The sequence below is a fragment of the Tenrec ecaudatus genome, chromosome 13, assembly GCF_050624435.1.
Source record: "Tenrec ecaudatus isolate mTenEca1 chromosome 13, mTenEca1.hap1, whole genome shotgun sequence".
Lineage (NCBI taxonomy): Eukaryota > Metazoa > Chordata > Mammalia > Afrosoricida > Tenrecidae > Tenrec > Tenrec ecaudatus.
This window is the reverse complement of record NC_134542.1, coordinates 20176497-20194384: the sequence shown is the minus strand read 5'-3', so window position 1 is coordinate 20194384 and position 17888 is coordinate 20176497. Positions and strand designations below refer to the sequence as shown.

General features: G+C 55.8%; 2 protein-coding genes across 2 annotated transcripts in view; both read left to right on the top strand.

The window, feature by feature from the left end:
• The window catches only part of LOC142424469 (putative thioesterase PNKD), a 32044-nt gene extending 27274 nt beyond the window's left edge, over window positions 1-4770 (top strand). Inside the window, exons 5-9 of the mRNA XM_075529713.1 lie at window positions 479-571; window positions 1084-1247; window positions 1780-1866; window positions 2636-2751; window positions 2903-4770. Coding sequence (XP_075385828.1) covers window positions 479-571; window positions 1084-1247; window positions 1780-1866; window positions 2636-2751; window positions 2903-3076 — 634 coding nt within the window. The 3' untranslated portion in view covers window positions 3077-4770. The remainder of the gene's footprint in view (window positions 1-478; window positions 572-1083; window positions 1248-1779; window positions 1867-2635; window positions 2752-2902) is intronic.
• Window positions 4771-10970: 6200 nt separating this feature from the next.
• On the top strand, window positions 10971-17559 carry CATIP (ciliogenesis associated TTC17 interacting protein). The gene is made up of 10 exons (XM_075530216.1): window positions 10971-10995; window positions 11171-11269; window positions 11548-11748; window positions 12055-12110; window positions 13014-13100; window positions 13265-13432; window positions 14813-14937; window positions 16346-16422; window positions 17046-17134; window positions 17308-17559. The coding sequence occupies exons 1-10, from the start codon at window positions 10971-10973 to the stop codon at window positions 17557-17559; spliced, it is 1179 nt and encodes a 392-aa protein (XP_075386331.1).
• The last annotated feature ends 329 nt before the right edge of the window (window positions 17560-17888 follow it).

Genomic DNA, 17888 nt, shown 5'->3' with positions numbered 1-17888 from the left:
GGCCGGCGCTGATCATCCAGTCCGGGGCCGTCCTTAGATGCCTTCTGTCCATTGGGCATGGGCAGCACCGGTGTTCTGCCACCAAGGGGATTCTAGTGCAGTAGCAGCAGGGAGCCCTGCATAAAGGTCCTTCCAAACACGGGGCCTGGGGAGTGGGCAGTGGGAAGGCACTGGCTGGGGCCGGGTCAGATCCACTTCCAGGAATTAGAGGGTGACGACCTTGGAGCTGTGAGTCCAGAAAGCTGTCTATCTTGGCCAGGTTGTTGAGGGGCAGGGTGGGGCAAGGGGATGGGGTAGGTGGCAAGGTGGGAGGGGGAGACCATCTGGGCAGGGAGCATCTTGAACAAAGGCCTGGAGTGGAGACAGCCCCACCCAGTTTCCAGGCTCACAGGTCCACAGGTGCTGTGGGGGAGACGGCCCAGCTGGAGGCCCAAGAATATCACCCCTATAAGACCCTTGCCTGGCTTGTGCTCTACAGGGACCACAGCGGAGGGAACCGCGACCTCAGCCGGCGGCACCGGGACTGCCGGGTGTACGGGAGCCCGCAGGACAGCATCCCCTACCTCACCCAGTAAGCCCTGACCTTTCTGGGGGCCTTCCCCTCACCCCCCCCCCTTTCAGGGGAGTGTTTCAAGACTATCAACAACTGGGCCGCCACTGACCACTTGCTTCCTGGCCCGGAACCGCCCCACTCCCCTGCCCCTTCCACCCCCCCACCAGTCTGCGCCTTTGACAAGAATGGGGAGGGTTTGGGTCTGCTCCCAGAGCACTCGGATACCTTCTCTTTCTGGTGAGGAAGCCCACCCTCCTGTGAGTTACCCAGCCCCTGGGCATAGTGGGTTGGTTATTTCTTAGGCTGCTAGTTGCATGGTGGCCAGCAGTTCAAAGCCACCCGGTGCTTCCCAGGAGAGAGATAAGGCTTTCTATTCCCCACAAAGAGTCACAGCCCGAGAACCTCTGCCCCACGGGGTCACTGTGAGTTGAATCAGCTCAATGGCAGTGAGTGTAGTCGGGTTCTGGTTTTGATTGGACCGGGGGTGGGGACAGGGATCACCGTAGTTCCTTCTCTTCCTCCTTGTTCAGCCCCCTGTGTCATCAAGATGTGATCAGTGTGGGGCGGCTTCAGATTCGGGCCCTGGCTACCCCAGGCCACACACAAGGCCACCTGGTCTACCTGCTGGATGGGGAGCCCTACAAGGGCCCCTCATGCCTCTTCTCCGGAGACCTGCTCTTCCTCTCTGGCTGTGGTGAGTCCCCCAAGAAGGGGTGGGGGAGGAGGGGAGAGAGAAGCCAGGGCAGCCCTGCTCCCAGGCAATACAGCAAAGCTTCGGTCAGCACAGACGTCCACCCTGCCAGACACCCACTGGTTACCCTGGTGATTTGTGTGTCCTTCAGACTTCCCACAGGCATGGGCAGGACAGGCGGCCTGTAAGCCGTGAGCCCTCGCTGCAGGCCAACAGACTGCGCTAAGGGAGGCAGGCCCTTGGCCAGCTGGCGGGTTTGGAAAAGCTGGGACCCCTTGAGGGTGAGGGCAGAGCCCAGGCTGCACGGAGCTCCCGAGGGCCACACAGCTGGGAGCAGCCTCTCTCCGAGGGGCCGGGCATGAGGAGTGAAGCCCTTCAGATGGGCTGGAGTGGGGTGACTCAGGGGTCCACCTCTGGGGGGGGAGGGGGGGAGAAGGCAGTTAATTTCTAGAGCCATCTGGTGGCCAGCCTGAGCCCCAGGGGCCATCTCCAACCTACTCCGTATGTCTCCTAACATGCCCCTTACCCCACCCAGGACGGACCTTTGAGGGCACCGCGGAGACCATGCTGAGCTCACTGGACACTGTGCTGGGGCTGGGGGATGACACCCTGCTGTGGCCTGGTGAGGTGACCCTCCAACCCCGACACCCCACCCATCCACATGCTCTGGGCCTAGGCAGCTCCCCTGGAGAAAGCGGGCAGGGAAGGCCAAAGCTGCTTCTCCTCCTTCTGGGACCCTGGCCCCTCACACCTCTGCTTCTCACCCCACCACCCTGCCAGCCCTGGGCCTCCTGGGACCCTGAAGGTCCCAGAGGCCTCAGAGAGGCGTCTCGTGTTCCAGAGCTGGAGCCCAGGACAGAAAGTGACCTTTACTTATCAGGGGAGAAACCTATTGAACTCAGCTTACTTCCATCCACTGCCTGACAGTTTATTGAACACGCTCATGAATCTGGGGAGTGCACCTTCCTTTGAAATACTGTACAAACCCCCCACCACCACATGGCAGGCCCTGCCTGGCTGGGCAGGCATCCTTGTGTTTTTCCACTCTTCATGAGAAAACTGAGACCTAAAGAGGTGACATACCTTGTCTGAGGTGACACGGTGGGATGGGGGACAGGATGGTGCTGGAATGCAGGTCTCCTGGTTAGTCACTGGTTCCTACCCCAACCCCCGCCCACCCTCACCCCCACCCAGGAACATACCCTCTCTCAAACTCCTGGTGGCCTGTGTTCCCATATAGACAGCACCGGAGCTGAGTGGTTGGGATTTTCCTGGGTACAACTCCCTCCTTCCTGGTTGTTGGGTGCCCAGACTGGCCTGGGCCTGGGGAGGACTTTTTCTGATCACACCACCAATCTCCACCCCTGTTCCCTGTGGCGGCCTGTCCCCAGGTCACGAGTATGCAGAGGAGAACTTGGGCTTTGCTGGCGTGGTGGAGCCTGAGAACCTGGCCCGGGAGAGGAAGCTGCAGTGGGTGCAGAGGCAGCGGATGGAGCGCAAGAGCACGGTGAGGGTCTGCGGGACCCTGGGCCTATGGGCAGCCTTGGAATTGTCCTGGGGTGGGGGGGGGGTGGTCCCAGCAATGGGCCAGTCTTCCAGAACCTCTCTGCCAACCCTGATACCTCTGGTCGTCCCCACCCCCCCCCACCCCCGCACAGTGCCCATCCACCCTGGGGGAGGAGCGCTCCTACAACCCGTTCCTGCGGACCCACTGCCTGGCGCTACAGGAGGCCCTGGGGCCAGGCCCGGGCCCCACCGAGGACGACTGCTTCTCCCGGGCCCAGCTCCTGGAGGAGCTGCGCCGGCTGAAGGACATGCACAAGAGCAAGTGATGCCCCTCCCGCGGCCCCCAGGTGGGGAAGCCGCCCTGCCACCGCCGCTCCACACCATCCCTCGCCTTGCCACCCGCCACTATCATCGGCACCCACAACCCCCACGGGCACCCACAACTGACCACACTGGTCAGGGGGAAAGGAGGGCAGGGGCCAGGCCAAGCGACTGGAGAGGCAGAGGGGAGGGATGGCGTCTGGTAAGAGGGGTGGGGGGAAAGGGAGGAGCCAGGGCCTGCTAACCGGGAGGGTCCCCTGGGCACCTCCCTCGCTCTGGGGAAGGCAGTGCGGACGTGACCGAGGCTGCCCTGACGCCGCCGCCCTCCGATTGTGGCTCCAGAAGCCATTCTGAAGCCCCGTCCCTCTTCCCCCGTCCCCTTTCCACACGGAAAAAAAAGCTCCCACAGTAGTGAAAGGGGTGGTGCCTTGAAAAATGGCGGTTCAAGGAGCCAGCCGGCTCGGGTGTCCAGAGAGACACACGCACACTGGGCTCTCCGCCCGCCCGCCCGCCTGCCCGCCTGTCCCTGGCGCTGCCATTTCCCGACTGAGCCATTCCCCGGAAGTCCAAGCCCCCTCCACTCGGTAATCCCGCCCCCGGGCCCTCTGGCCAATCCCCTACAGCCTGGAAGTGGGCGTGTCCTGGTTGCCAAGGCAACCTGGCCCTGCCGCTAGGAAGACGCCTGTGGCTGCTGGTGCAGCACCAGGCCAGCCCCGCGGGCCCCGATGCCGCCCCCTGGCCTCTGCCCCTGCCCAGGGCCACAGGGCCCCGCCGGCCCGGGGGAGAGAGCGCCACGGCCGAGTGGCTCCCTTTGGGCTCTTGTTTTCAGAATATCTGCCTTCCTCCATCTTCAAGCCATTCCCCCGCGCTCTTTCCCAAGCCCCTTTCTCAGTTACATACTAAAGACTTATTTGTAAGCCTCGACAGTCTGGGCCTTCGCAGTTTGCCAAGAACATTCCCAAGAGGCTCCTCCTTTGATCTTTTGGCCCTGTGGGGACAGGGGCGGGGCCTGCCCAGGCCCCAGGCCTGGGGCCTTGCCCCTGCCACACACTGACCCAGTTCCCCCCTGGGTCTCGGTCCAGGCCCAGGTCTCTTTGGGGGCCGCAGTGAGGAGCCTCGTCCCCCCAGTCCCCCCTTCCCACCTAAACCACTTCTTCCTGTGTGGAAGCCTTCCCTGGGGTTCTGCTCGCCTCTGGTGACCCTCGGGTTGGTCCCTGCCTGAAGTGTTCCCTCCCCCTCTGCCCCCTGCCTCCCCTCCAGCCACGGCCGCTGGTACCAAGACTAGCAATACCTACCGTCAGACTAGTTAGAGCCCCTCCCCCAACACGCTGTATCATGCCTCGGTGCCTTCGCTCATGCAGTTTCTTAGGACTGGAATGCCTTCCCCTGCGCCCGCGGCCTGGTCTGCCTGGCAAATACCTACTCATCTCCAACACCCGCCAGCCCTCCTAAGGCCCTCCTCCTCCAGGAAGACAACTCCAATGCCCCGCCCCTCCTCTCCAGGCTACCTCTGCTCTTTGTAAATGCTTCTCTCTTGGCACTTAGCACACTGTATTCTACTTGTTTACATGTTTGTCTCCCCCCTCTAGACTGTGAATCCCTAAGGGCATGGACTGTATCTTATGCATCTCAGTATTTCTGCGCCTAGCACGGTGCCTGGCACACAGTAGGCGCTTAATAAATGATTAATGAATGAATGATGTAACTGAGACTTGATGACTTGTCTTTATTGCTGGTTGAGTGACAGTAGGCTATCTGTTCTGGTCTCGGGTACATGTCAGCAAACTTACTGGACTTCAAGAGCTCAGGGGTGGGGGTGGGGGGATCTACACCATAAATGCATTTTCTCCCCCCACTTCCCCGTCACGGCTTCTATGCCTTTGCTCAAGGTTTGAGCTGGGCTGCTGTGTCCCGGCTGTATCCCCTGGTGTCACAGCAAGCAGTCACTACCATGTCAGGCAAGGGCTCCTTGCGAGGTTTCACACGGGACAGCATCATTCTGTTGTAAGGTATTTGTCTTCGGAGTTTACTTCCAGGGCATGGGTACAGACGATTTCAACAGGAGAACATAACATCAAGGATAGAACGAGGGTCTGCCTAAAAGAATTTCTACTTCAGCTGAGGGCTTCAAAGCTCGTGAGCAGCCATTTAAGGCGCATCTGTTGGTGTCTCCCTATCCCAAGCCAACAAGAGTGAAGGAACTTGGCAGGCGCATAGGAACCATTAGTCCAGGGGGCTAATGGACAACAGGAGCATCAGAATGCATGACACTGCAGCCAGAAGACCCAGATGGTGCCCTGCTTCCACTGCCAGCTGCTCTGGAAAGGATCACATCCGAAGGTTCTGGATAGAGAGGGAGAACAATGCAGAACAGAACTGGAAATCATAAGAGAGACCAGACTTACTGGTCTCTCCCTGAAGTAAAAAGAGGCCCAGGCTTCCAGTTCTTCTCACTAGCAGAACCTCTAGGAGTTCATGGTGGTCTGGGTGTGACTCGTGACCATGCAACCCCGAGTCATAGTCATAAAGTGGCTACATGACAATAGCAGGACCCCAACTTTAACTCGCATTAGATAACATGCGGCTATTTTTTGGTAACTCATTGAAGACATGCCCAGGCAAGTTGCCTTGTTTTTCATGCAAGCACATTTCTGCACATTAACCTCCTCTCAACTACATTCTTCCTGAGGGCAAGCTGCCTTACCTTGGCCTTGTGTAAGGATAGCCCTACTACCACTACCAATTGATAAAGGGATCATGGGAGAAGGTCCTGGATAAGAGTGTACAATTATGTTAAGGCTCAAGACAAAGTTAGGGCTCCCACCGAAAATCATAGCATCCCACAAACTTAAGTGCTTTAGAATTCAAGCCTCATCCAGGATGAAATGTGCCACACCTTGTAAAGCCCAGAACATTGCCCTGGGCAAATCAGCTGCACAATATTGAAGAATGAGGATGTCACTTTGAGGACGAAGGTGTGCTAGACCCACGCAGGGTGTTTTCAAGCCGTTTTGTATGTCTGTAAGTGAGGAAGAACCCCAGAAGGATTCAGACCCCTGAACTGCCGTGTTGACAATACTGAAAGTACAGTGGTCTGCCAGAAGAACAAACAGCATCTGTCCTGGAAGCAGCACAACCAGATTGTGCGTGAGCAGCAGTTTGGACGACTTTGTCTCACACACTCTGGACATGTTATCCGGAGAGACCCGTCCCTGGCAAAGGGCGTCCTGCTTGGAGAAGTGGGGCAAGGAGCAAGAAGACTGTCCAGGAGCTGGAGTGGCACCAGGGCTGCCACCGGGGCTCCAGCAAGCTGGTGAAGGTGGTGAGGGACCAGGCACCCTCACGCGAGTCCCTGAGGGTAGGCTGCCCCTCCTGGGATTGACTAGGGCAGTGTTTCTCAACCTGGGGGTCGCGACCCCTTTGGGGATTGAACGACCCTTTCATAACAGTAGCAAAATAACTGATGAAGTGGCAGCAAAAATATGTTTATGGTCGACGAGTCACCATAATACAAGGGACCGTATTAAAGGGTCGAGGCAGTAGGAAGGGTGAGAACCACTGGCCTAGGGGAAGGGCAGTAATCCACTTTCAAACACTCTGAGGGCAGAGCTTTTCATGCTGCTGGTCAGACCGAAATGGAGTCTGAGTCTGTAGACCTTAGGCTCCAGAAAGCCTGATGCTCCAGATTAAAGCGCCAAAGCACCATTCGCTTTCGACAGTGGTCAGCCCTTCACTCCAGCGCTGCTACTGGGAGGGAAACGCGCACAGCCACTGCCAGCACCTAGGCCATCACAGCTGCCCGCCAGGACCGGCGAGAAGCCCTGCGGGTTTCTGAGACTGCAACTCTGTACAGGAGTAGAAAGCCTGGTCAGAGCGCCTGGTGGTTTCTAACTGCTGACCGTGAAGTTGGCCACCCAAAGCGCACCCACGATGCCACCAGGGCGGAGAGGAAAGGATCCAGAATTCAAATATATTCTAGAGAGACTGTAAACAGGTCTTTACACAGGACAAAGACACATCGCCCGGATGAGCGAGACCCTCGGCACGCGGCCATGAATTCACGGTTTCATTGGGGACCATGGAAAACCAAGGTCATCTTCAAAGGTCATCCCTGTGGACGCTGGGGCTGTTGGAGCAAGATCAAAAGTATGATTGGCAGAAACGGTTACAGGGTGGATTCCAACCACCTGGCCAAGGGTATAACTCAGGACATCCCAGGAAAGACCCCTGTCCTTCCCTGGGCTGACCTCCCCAACCCATCAACACCAAACCCACTTCCATCTGACTCACGGCAAGCCTGTGGGCTTCAGAGGCTGTACACTTTTGCAGGATAAGATGGTCGTCTCCTCGTCCTCTCGCGGAGCTGCTGGTGGGTTTGAACCGTGGACCTGAGAGTTGGCAGCACATCACCTAAGCCAGAGTGCCCTTTTGCTGGCTCACTCACTCACTGCCATCGAGTCAATGCCAACTCTTAGGCACCCCAGAGGACAGGGTAAAACTGCCCCTGTGGGAAAGAAAGCCCCATCTTTCTCCTGAGGAGCTGGGGAGGCTTTTGAACTGCTGGCGTGCAGATCGCAGCCTAACGCGTAAGCGCTGCACCACCTTCGCTGGCTGGGAGACTTGTAGTCGACTGGGCTAGGGGGAGCTTCAAACGGCTTGTGGGTACATATGTACAAATACGCCTGATACAATTGATGTATGGTTTGTTGTAAGAGCCCCCTAGAAAAGAAAAGAAAGTTTGCAGAGAACTAAAAGATCTAAAAGATGGAACTAAAAGATAGATGTTGAATTTCCTCAGAGAGCTCCAGCTCCTCCCCCTCTAGCTCGGCCACCCTGGCCTGGCCTCGAAGCAACACAGGCAAGAAGCTTGCCCTGCCCGAACCGCTCCTCCAGAAGACTGCTGATGTCTGCATTCTTTTCCCTCTCATATTTTTCTGAGTTTTATTTGATCGCTTTTTATTTCATATCGCTTCCTCTTCAGGAGTCAGTTTGGCCCCCTTCGTCTGGCCCAGGGGCAGTGCCCAGTGGGGTTCCCACCGCTGGCGGTACTGTGAGCTGTCAATGAGCACGATGCAGTTCTTCACCAGGGTCCTGGTCCGACCAGCTGATGGATGGATGCATTGCAGACAGCATCAAGGATTCTTGCTTCGCGGGGACAACACTCGGAGCCCCAGGAGAAGTTCCCCACATACAGCCTCTCAGGGGCCCGTATTTCTTGTTGCCTCCGCTCACACGAACTGTGTGGATGCAGCAGGGCCAACCTTAGTGTTGGCAGCTGGGCGCCCGCTCATACTTCTGCTTCTTGTGGTGGGGTTTTCTCTTGCCCCGGTCTTGTAGCGCTTGTGCCACTTGTCCCAAGAAATGCCCATTGGTTGGCGCTGGCTAGAAAGAGTCCATTAACTTTTTGAAGCCTCCTTTAAGAGGGAGCCCTGGTGACACAGTAGTGACGAACTGGGCTGCTAACCAAAACATCGGCGGTTCAAAACCACCAGTTGCTTCTCGAAAGATGAGGCTGTATCCACCCTAAAAGAGTTGCGGTCTCTGAAACCCACAGGGGCAGTTCTGCCCTGTCCTATTAGGGTCACAGCAACTCCACAGCAGTGAGTTGTGTTTGGTTGATCCTTTTGAAACGAACTCTGCCAGCGATAAATCTTTTGACCTTGCTGGTTAATGGCCAGAAAGAACCAAGGTGGAATTTGAGTTTAGAAAAGGCTATGGACAAAATCCTTGTACAGAGACCCTGATCGGATTCCTCGGGCTCGGACTCACTGCTCCCGAGTTGATTCTGAGCCAAAGCAACCCAAAAGACCCTATAGGATAGAGTCACTTTCAGAGGCTGTAAGCCCTTCTCCTCAAGTGGATCAAGCCTCCATGAAAGTACCAGGGACTGCCAAAAGGACACAGCACTGTCTTGGAAGAAATACGGCCAGAGTGCTCCTTCGAGGCAAGGACGGCAAGACTTCTCACATGCTTGGCTTGGTGAAGCAGAGGGACAGCTTAATGAAGGCCCCTCACCGAGATGGGCTGGCATACAAAGACGGCTCACACATAGAAATGATCGTGAGCATGGTGCAGCACCCAGGAGGGTTTTGTTCTGTGTGCTGACTCGGCACCTTCAACAACATCATCATCAACAACAACAACACAGTCCTTCTGGCTTTTAAGCAGGATTGTAAACAGTCTCACCCTCAGGCCAAGTGCAGTAGAAAGTAGATGACCACCAGCACCCTAATCAGCCCAGGAGGGGCAGTCTCTCTGCAGGGCTTTCCTGGGTGTGTCCTTGATGGACATTGGAGTACTGGGCTCGCGTAGTCGTGAATCATGACTTGACTGCCTTGGTTGGAAGACCCTGGACCAATCTTGTAAGCTCTTTTGTCCAGCACAATGCACATCTCCTAATCATGGTCCCCTTTCTATTTCCGTAGACCCGCCTGCACCTGTGATGGGCTGATCTGTGGCCAATCATGTTTCTCCGACAGTTTCCTTTGTCCGCCCGTGTCCTACCTAAGCTTTGGGTTCTCTGCCAACACTTGGATCCCATTAGGACCTCATGCTAATGGTCTCCTACATCCAGATAACGTGTCTCGGTCTCGGCTTTTCCTGTTTAAGACATAACAAGTGTTCTCCTTAAATTAAAATGTAGGATTTGGGGTCTCTTTGGTACCCTGAACCAGTGGGTGGTGGCACTCGCTGAAGACGGAATGAGCTAGTGCACGCACAGCCCCGCAGAGCTGGGACACACGTGATTTAAGGGCTTGCTGTGAGGGGTTATGGTTCAGGTGACGAATATTGACAGTACTGGGGACTGACAAAAGAACAGACAAATCCGTCTTGGAAGAAGGGCAGCCAGCTGGCTCCTTCGGGAGGATGAGGCGGCTTTGTTCACGTGCTTTGGAGATGCTGTCAGGAGAGACCAGTCCCTGCAGAAAGACATCATGCTTGGCGAAGCAGAGGGGTGGCCAAGAAGAGGAAGGCCCTGTCCAAGAAGGATTGGCACAGTGGCCGTGAGCGTGCGCAGGACCCACTGGCGGGTCCCTAAGAGCGAACACGGGCCCGATGGCACCTAACCACACATGTACTGCAGATGACAGGAGCCCTGGTGGCAAGGTGGGTTATGCACTGGGGCTGCCAACCACAAGGTCATCCTTCAGCTGGAGCCTACTACTGGCTCTGTAGGGGAGAGACGAGGCTCCCTGCCCCCGTGAAGATTCACAGCTCGAGAACCTCGAGGTTCTGGAGTCACTGAGTCAGAGTCCACTCAGTGGCAGTGTGTTTTTGATGCAGTTAAAAAAGACTGTATTCGGTTTTGTTATCTGTTAAACGACAATTTGTAGAGAGAGCCATGCGATAACTCATTGGATGCTGTGCCTGTGAGGTGGTGACACAACCTCCAACGTTATTTTAAACGAGCGCACGGGGCCGGAGGTGACCAGATGTTCACATTGGTAAAGCGGGACTCCATTGATAAAACTCCTATCCTGGTGAAATAGCCACATGGCAGCCGAAAACCGTATACCCTAGCTTGCTGTGCATTCTTTCCAAAAATCGGGACTTTTTTAAAACGCCGAGGCACGCGGGAAAAATTGTTAAAACTCGGGCCGTCTGGTCACCAGTGGACTCAGCAGGAGAAAGCAGAGGCTGCTGCTCCCGGGGACTGACGGACAGTCTCAGGGACGCTAAGGAGTTCTCTGTCCCACAGGGTGACTGTGTTGGAATCGACGCTTTAGGACTGTCCAATGCTCCCTCTGCTGGATAATACGTGGGCTGAGCCCCAGAACCCGCCAGGCCTCCTAAGGGCTGGGTTTTTCATGAAGTGGTTGATGGCCCTTTAAGAGGCGGTAGCGAGCTCCCGGTTGCTATGGCAACAGGTGAACACTTATTGGGGCAGCCAGGGAGAACATGGCTTTCAAACATCCTTCCACAGGTGGAAAGTGGGTTCGGTGGGATGTATACACACACACACACACACACACACACAGGGCCTGGGAAGGGAGGGGTTGTTTCTTCTACCTCCCAATCCACTGGTGGGGTGGGAGTGGGGGCGTGGGGGATCCAAGCCCCTGCCCCTCTCTCCAAGGTCTGCCCTGCTCCCTCCACAGGCCTCCGCGCTAAAGAACTAAGACCACCGTCCACGCAGAAGGAGAGTAAGCCACTCCCGACAGCCAACGCAGACGCGATCGACTTCCTCAAATCCCTCCGTGAGCCCTGGCCCGGGTGGGGGGCAATCAGAGGGCTCTGACCTTGGCCTTGTCTCTCTCAGCCTTCATATTCTCCCTCCCGACTCAATAGAAAGGGGTGGGGCTTCTCTACTGGGTTTATTCACTTGCTGAGTGTTGTAGAGATGAAGGGGGGTGGGATGTGCTAGATGAGGGAGAGAGGAGAGGGTAGAGATCTTGTGGGAGAGGGCAGGGGAGCCAGGGGGACTGAGGCTGACCACAGGTTTCACCTGTCCCCATGGGACTCTCGCTCACCCCAGAACCCAAGCAGCTGGAACTGTTGTTCTTCTCCGAGACCCTGGCCATGGTTTCAGACACAGGGGAGCCTCTAGGAGAGCTGACTGTGGACGTGCAGAAAGGGCAGTACCGAGATGACCTTGGGGTCAGCTCCTTCTGCCTCCAGGTGCATGCCTTCAGCCGAAGTTCCTTGGACAACATGCGCTGTGGAAACTCCATCCTGGGTAGAGCTCCTACTGCCTGGCCTGGGGCCCCATCCGCCCTTCCCCAGCCCACCACCACCCAGGACCCTTAGTCAGAACCATCCCTCCATCCCTCCACTTCTGGGGACTAGAGGGTATAAGACTTTCACCATCACACACAAATCAACAGCAGCACCAAGCCACACACACACACACACACACGCACACGTCCTCTGTGGCCACATGGCCTCACAGCGCCCCAGCCTGGGCCACCACCCTCCCTGCTCTTCCTGCCTGTATCTAATCATGTATGCCATGCTGTCTGTGTTTGCCTCGCTCCCCTTCTAGGCCATATCACAGGGGAAATGGAGACCTTGGAACAGCACAGTCAGGAGTTCATCAAGGTAGCTCCTTGGGTCGTCAACCTTGACGTCAACCCAGGGGGAGAGAAAAAAGGCCTTGGGGCGAGGGAGGAGCGAAGGTGTATGTATGGAGGGTGAGGGGGAGTGTTCAGGGAGATGACATCCACTGTTTTCTGCAATCTCAACACCCAAGACCCAAAACGGAGTGACCCAGGAGGCAGCAGGACCTTCTTGGCTAAACAAAACCTGAACTGAGCCCAATGCACTCTTCCACCAGCCTCAAAGGCCAGCATCTCCAAGGCCATGGAGGCTGGGGCTCTGGGCGGGACTTTCCCCAAGGGTCCATCTCCTGAACCTCCTGAGCCCTCCCACTTCCTTCACTGTCACCATTCCAACTGTTCCTACCCTGGAAACCATGCAGGCCTTTCACACGGAAACCGTGTCTATCCTTTAAAACATTCGCATTCTCAAGTGCACTTTGTATAACATCACCCTATGGTTTTGACTCTTCAAAACATTTTTTACTTAAATGAGAGTGTACAGAGCAAATTGCTTCTCCACCTAGCAATCCCTACACACCTGTATTGTGGTCCCCACGTGTCACATGACTCTTGCCACTCCCTCCCCGTTTCCTCTGAGCATCTTCATATCGCTGAGCTCCTACCACCCTCTCTGATTCACCCAGCCCCCTCCTTTGGTTGAAAGTTGAGCCCAAGGGCTGAGTTGAGGTCCAGGCTTGAAGGATGTCTAAGGGCCTTGATCTCAGCAGTTCCTGACTCCTATGTACACTTGGGAGTTGTACTGTAGAGAGTGTTCTTCGAAATCTCCCCTGACTTTTCTCCTCTGTAAAGGAGAGTGAGCACAATGACGTCTTAGGCGGATGGAGTCCCCTTTGTACCAAATGCTAAAAGCCCCTGATTCCCGCTTCTATGCTCCGACCCTCAGTTTCTCGTCCTCCCCATGGAGCGGAAGACCAAGCTGGTGCAGGTGGACAATCAGCTGGCTGTGACCAGGATGGTCAAGGAGGGGGAGGTAAGGACCACAGCCAGCGGGGAAGCATCCTCCAGAACCTCTCCAGGGTCCTGAGCAGTGTACCGACTGGGTCAGGCCAGAAGCCAGGACCTTATGCCCAACCCTTCCCCCCCACTGTTCCCTTTCCCAGCTTGAGGTCCCTCACCCAGCTTTCTCCTGAACAGGAAGTCAAGACTGAAGTGACTTCTTTTCCCTGGACCGCCACTGCCGGCTTCCTCTCAGAGGCTGCCAACCTGGTGATGCTCAGGGTGATGGCCTGGCGGCAGATGGTGCCCAGCAATGCCCGCTTCCTGGCCCTGGACACGGAGGGCAAACTCTGCCATGCCACCTACGTGAGGGATGAGGACATGGGACAGGGACAGAGAGTGACAGAGGGGGGGGAGGGGGGACACTCAGGAACCAGCAGGTGGGGCAGCGAGGGAGATGGAAGGGAGTGTCTTTGAGGGGAGCAGCCCTACTGCCCAGAAGTCCTTTCTGGGACAGCACAGAGGAAGAAATGCTTTTGAGACAGGCAGTTTTAAGAATCCGGAAATGCACTATCAGCTCTGACTGCACTTAAATATTCTGAGTTCTCTTTCATTTTACTTCAGACTTAAAATGGAAAGACCAGCACACCGAGACCCTCCTGCAGTGTGTGATTACGAAGCTGAACTTGTACAGACTCTGTGGGGTTGTAAATTACATTCTAGACCATAAATCAAGGCTCTTTCCTAACACACACACTCAAAGAGCAACATCTGCAATGCAGACAAAAGCCTGAAGCCCACCACCAGCCAGTCAATTCCAACTCAGTGTCCCTGATGACAGACTAGGATTTCAGAGACTACATCTTTAGGGGAACCAAGCTGCTGCCATCAAATAAATACTGATTCATAGCAACCCTATAGGACAAAGTAGAAGTACCCCTGTGGGTTTCCTAGATTGTAACTGTTTATGGGAGTAGAAAGCCCCATCTTTTGTCGGAGGAGCTGCTGGTGGTTTCAAACTGCCAGCCTTGCAGGTCTCAGCCCAACTTGGGACCGCTATGCCACAAGGGCTCCTAGTTTTATGGGAAGAGACAGACTCATCTTTGTCCTGTAGAGTGGCTAGTGGGTTTGAACCACTGATCTTGCAGTTAGCAGCTAAAAACCTCCACCAAATTCACTGTCATCAAGTTGATTCCAACTCATAGTGATCCTGTAGAACAGGGTAGAATTGCCCCTTGTGAGTTTCCCAGACAGTAACTCTTACAGGTGTAGAACGCCTACCCCATCTTCTCTGGATGAGCTGCTGGTGGTTTCGAACTGCTGACCTTGCAGTTCAAAGCCCACTGCTTAACCACGACACCACCAGGACTCCTATGTAGGTTTCCTAATAGTCTTTTGTCCTCCAAGGCCTCACTGCATGTCCCTTTCACTCCATGGCCCAAACCTAACAGGTGGGTATTCATCCCTTCCACAGAATCTGCCAACTCGCTAGAAGCCCTTGGTCAGAGAGATCACAGGGAAGGGTTAAGACAAGGCAAGCTGGAGACAGCTCTCTGAGGGGATCACCCAACTTATATGTTGGGTCAACTCAAATCATTTGGCACGGGGGCTCTGGGCAGCTGGGAGTGGCTTATCACTGGAAAACTATGAATGACGGTGGGAGACAGGAAGAGCCACGGTGAGATTTTGTGGGAGCCTCAAGCTGGCATCTACCTCACCTCCCATTCTGTTTTTGGTGGCTGCCAGCAAGCCCTGGGCTTCCAGACGTTCCAGATGGGCCGTCAGCAGGCGGAAGCGTTCATCGTAGAGCACACGGTCCACTCAGAGGAGGGCATCCCCATGTCCTGCCAGTACTACCTGCTCCCTGATGGGTGAGCCACTGTGTGGGGCCCAGGGGTGGGTGGCATAGAGCTGGTGCTCGGGGGTGGGGCAAAGGGCAGACCAGCTATTTCTGAGGTTTTCAGCAGGAAGAGGAACCACAGAGATGAAAGTGTCCCTGCTTCCCTCACCCCCTTCACCATTTTTTCCCTAGCAGTATAATTGGCATATAATTTACATAGCCTATAATTCAAGAGTTCAATCCCGTCAAGATGAGTTGTACAATCATCACCACAATCACTTGTACACATTTTCACCAATCTTGTCCTCATTCTTATCAGCTTCCCATTTCCCCCCAACCTCCCCTATCATCCCCCTAAGGAACCATTAATCCAGTTGCTGTCTCTATCAATTTACCTAGCCTGGATTTCTTTCTTCTTTTTTTAAATCATTTCATTAGAGGCTCATACCGCTCTTATCACGATCCATACTTGCATCAATTGTGTAAAGCACATTTGTACATTCATTGCCCTCATCATTCCCAAAACATTTGCTCTCCACCTAAGCTCCTGGCATCAGCTCCTCATTTCTCCCCACTCCCCCTCCCTCATGAACCCTTGATAATTTATAAATTATTATTTTGTCATATGGTACACTGTCCGACGGACATCTCCCTTCACCCACTTTTCTGTTGTCCGTCCCCCAGGGAGGAGGTCACATGCAGATCCTTGTAATCAGTTCCCCCTTTCCACCTCCCCCTCCGTCCCCCTTCACCTTTCTTCATCCAGCCAGCTCTCTCCTAATCCTCACCTTGCTGCGGGAGGTGCCATCCAGCCAATTCCTGTGCAACAGAAACACTGCCCGCTCCCGCACCACCCTCACAAGTGTCCTTATGTTTGAGCCCGTCGTTGATGCAGCCACTGTCAGAGCCTTCCTCTCTGTCACCGCCCTTCCACGTTACCAAACACAATGTCCTTCTCCAGGGACTGGTCTCTCCTGACAACATGTCCAAAGTATATGAGATGAAGTCTTGCCATCCTTGCCTCCAAGGAGCACTCTGACTGTACTTCTTCCCAGACAGATCGGTTTGTCCGTGGAACTGGTCATAGTTACTACACAGGGTAGGGGGGCCTTATCAGATGCTGTTGCTCTTTACTTCATAACTCAGTGCATTGTTTCCATGTGGACTCTCACATAGCAGGAGGGGCCTGCTTTAAAGATCTTAGGTTGGCCCTAGCACAGGGCCACCATTGAGGGGTGTGGCCAGTAGCCAGTTTGAGAAGCCCAGCCCGGTGCTATTGCCTGGAGAATGTAGCAATGAGCAAGACCCAGGAGCTCTTAAGATGAAGGAGGCAGATGGAAAAGGGGACCCCCACGACAGAGCTTTGGAGAGATGTGGGGGAGGGGGACAGGTGTCTAGGAAGCCTCCCATTCCCATACTTCCTCCCTGTCTCGATCCAGGCACCTGGCCAAGAGAGTGCAGGTGGGCTCCCCTGGGTGCTGCATCATCACCAAGATGCCCGTCTTGAGGGAAGAGGGTGAGTGAAATGCAGGTGGGGGGGGGGAGCACAACAGCCGCCTCCCAGGTTCAGACAGTGCTCCTCAGGGCTCAGGGTGGGGTGTTTCAGGGATGAGTTGGAGACCCCATGGCCTCTAGCCCGGCTACTAGGAGAATCCTGAGATTTCGCCTAAGCCTATTCTTTGGGTCAAGGAACCCTACTGATATAGTGGCTATTCACTGGACTGCTACCCTCAAGGTCAGCAGTTCAAAGCATCAGCCTCTCCTCCAGAGATACACAGGACTCTCGACTCCCATCAAGAGTGACCGCTGAGCAACCCACAGGGGCAGTCCCACCCTGCCCCCCAGGGCTGCTACTAGTCAGTATGGACTCGATGGCAGTCAGGTTGGTTTGTTTCACCTTTGTTTATTTAGGAAGGTTTTTGGAGTCCCAGAATGCCCACCCAAAGGTTAAAGGTTCTGGTTTACTTTGAGGTGCCTTGGAAGAAAGGCCTGGTGATCTACTTCCAAGATATCAGCATTGAAAATCCTCTGAGCACAGTTCTACTAGGACTCACACGGGGTCTTCTCCGGGTCTGCTGAGCGAGCTTCTGGGGGTGCGTGGTCATGGGTATGCAGCTTTCTGCTCTCCCCTCCCCCCAGATGAGATTGAGCCTCCCCCCGTGTTTGAGAAGAAGCGCCTGGAGTGGGAGCAGGACATGCAGCTCCTCACCAGGTTCCTGGAACGAAAGGTGAGGAGAGTCTGCCGCCAGTCCCCGGGCTCCCCAGGCGCCCCTGGGCTGTAAACTCTACTGTAGAGCTGGCTTTGGGGGCGGGGAGGCTCCTGGGGCCCGGGTGGGTGGGGGCGTCCCCTGGGTGGGGCATCCCCAGCCCTCTTAGCCTCTGGCGCCCGGTGTCCCACCAGGAGGAGCTCCGACTCAGCCACGCCAGCTACCTGCGCCACCACCCCGAGGCGAGCGCGCTCATCTCGGACTTCCTGCTCTTCCTGCTGCTGCGCCAGCCGGCCGACGTGATCACCTTCGCCGCCGAGTACTTCGGCCCCTTCTCGGTGCACAGCCTGCCCACCCCCGCGCTGCGCTCCTCGCACCGGCCCAGCCCGTTCCGCCCGCAGCCCCTGGAGGGGACCTTCAGCCAGGCGCTCCCTGAGGAGGACTAGGGGACCCGGGGCGAAGAGGATGCTCTCCCCGGCCGGTGGGAACAAAACCGGCCCGCCCGCAGCGCGCCGCGCGCCCAGGACCCCCCCCCCCACCGCCGGAGTCAGAGGTCGGGCTAAACCGCGACTCGACCAGCAGCAGCTTTGATGCCGTTTAGTAAATAAAGGCTGTCTCGGAAAGGCTCTCTGGTCAGGATGCCCATTTTGCAGAGAAGAAACCAGAAGTGACGGCACTCAAAGCCTCAGCGGGTAGAGGAGCAGGACTCCAGCGCAGAGCCGCCGCCATTGGCTCAGTGGGGATGGTGGGGCTCAGGGGCCCCCGAGACACAACC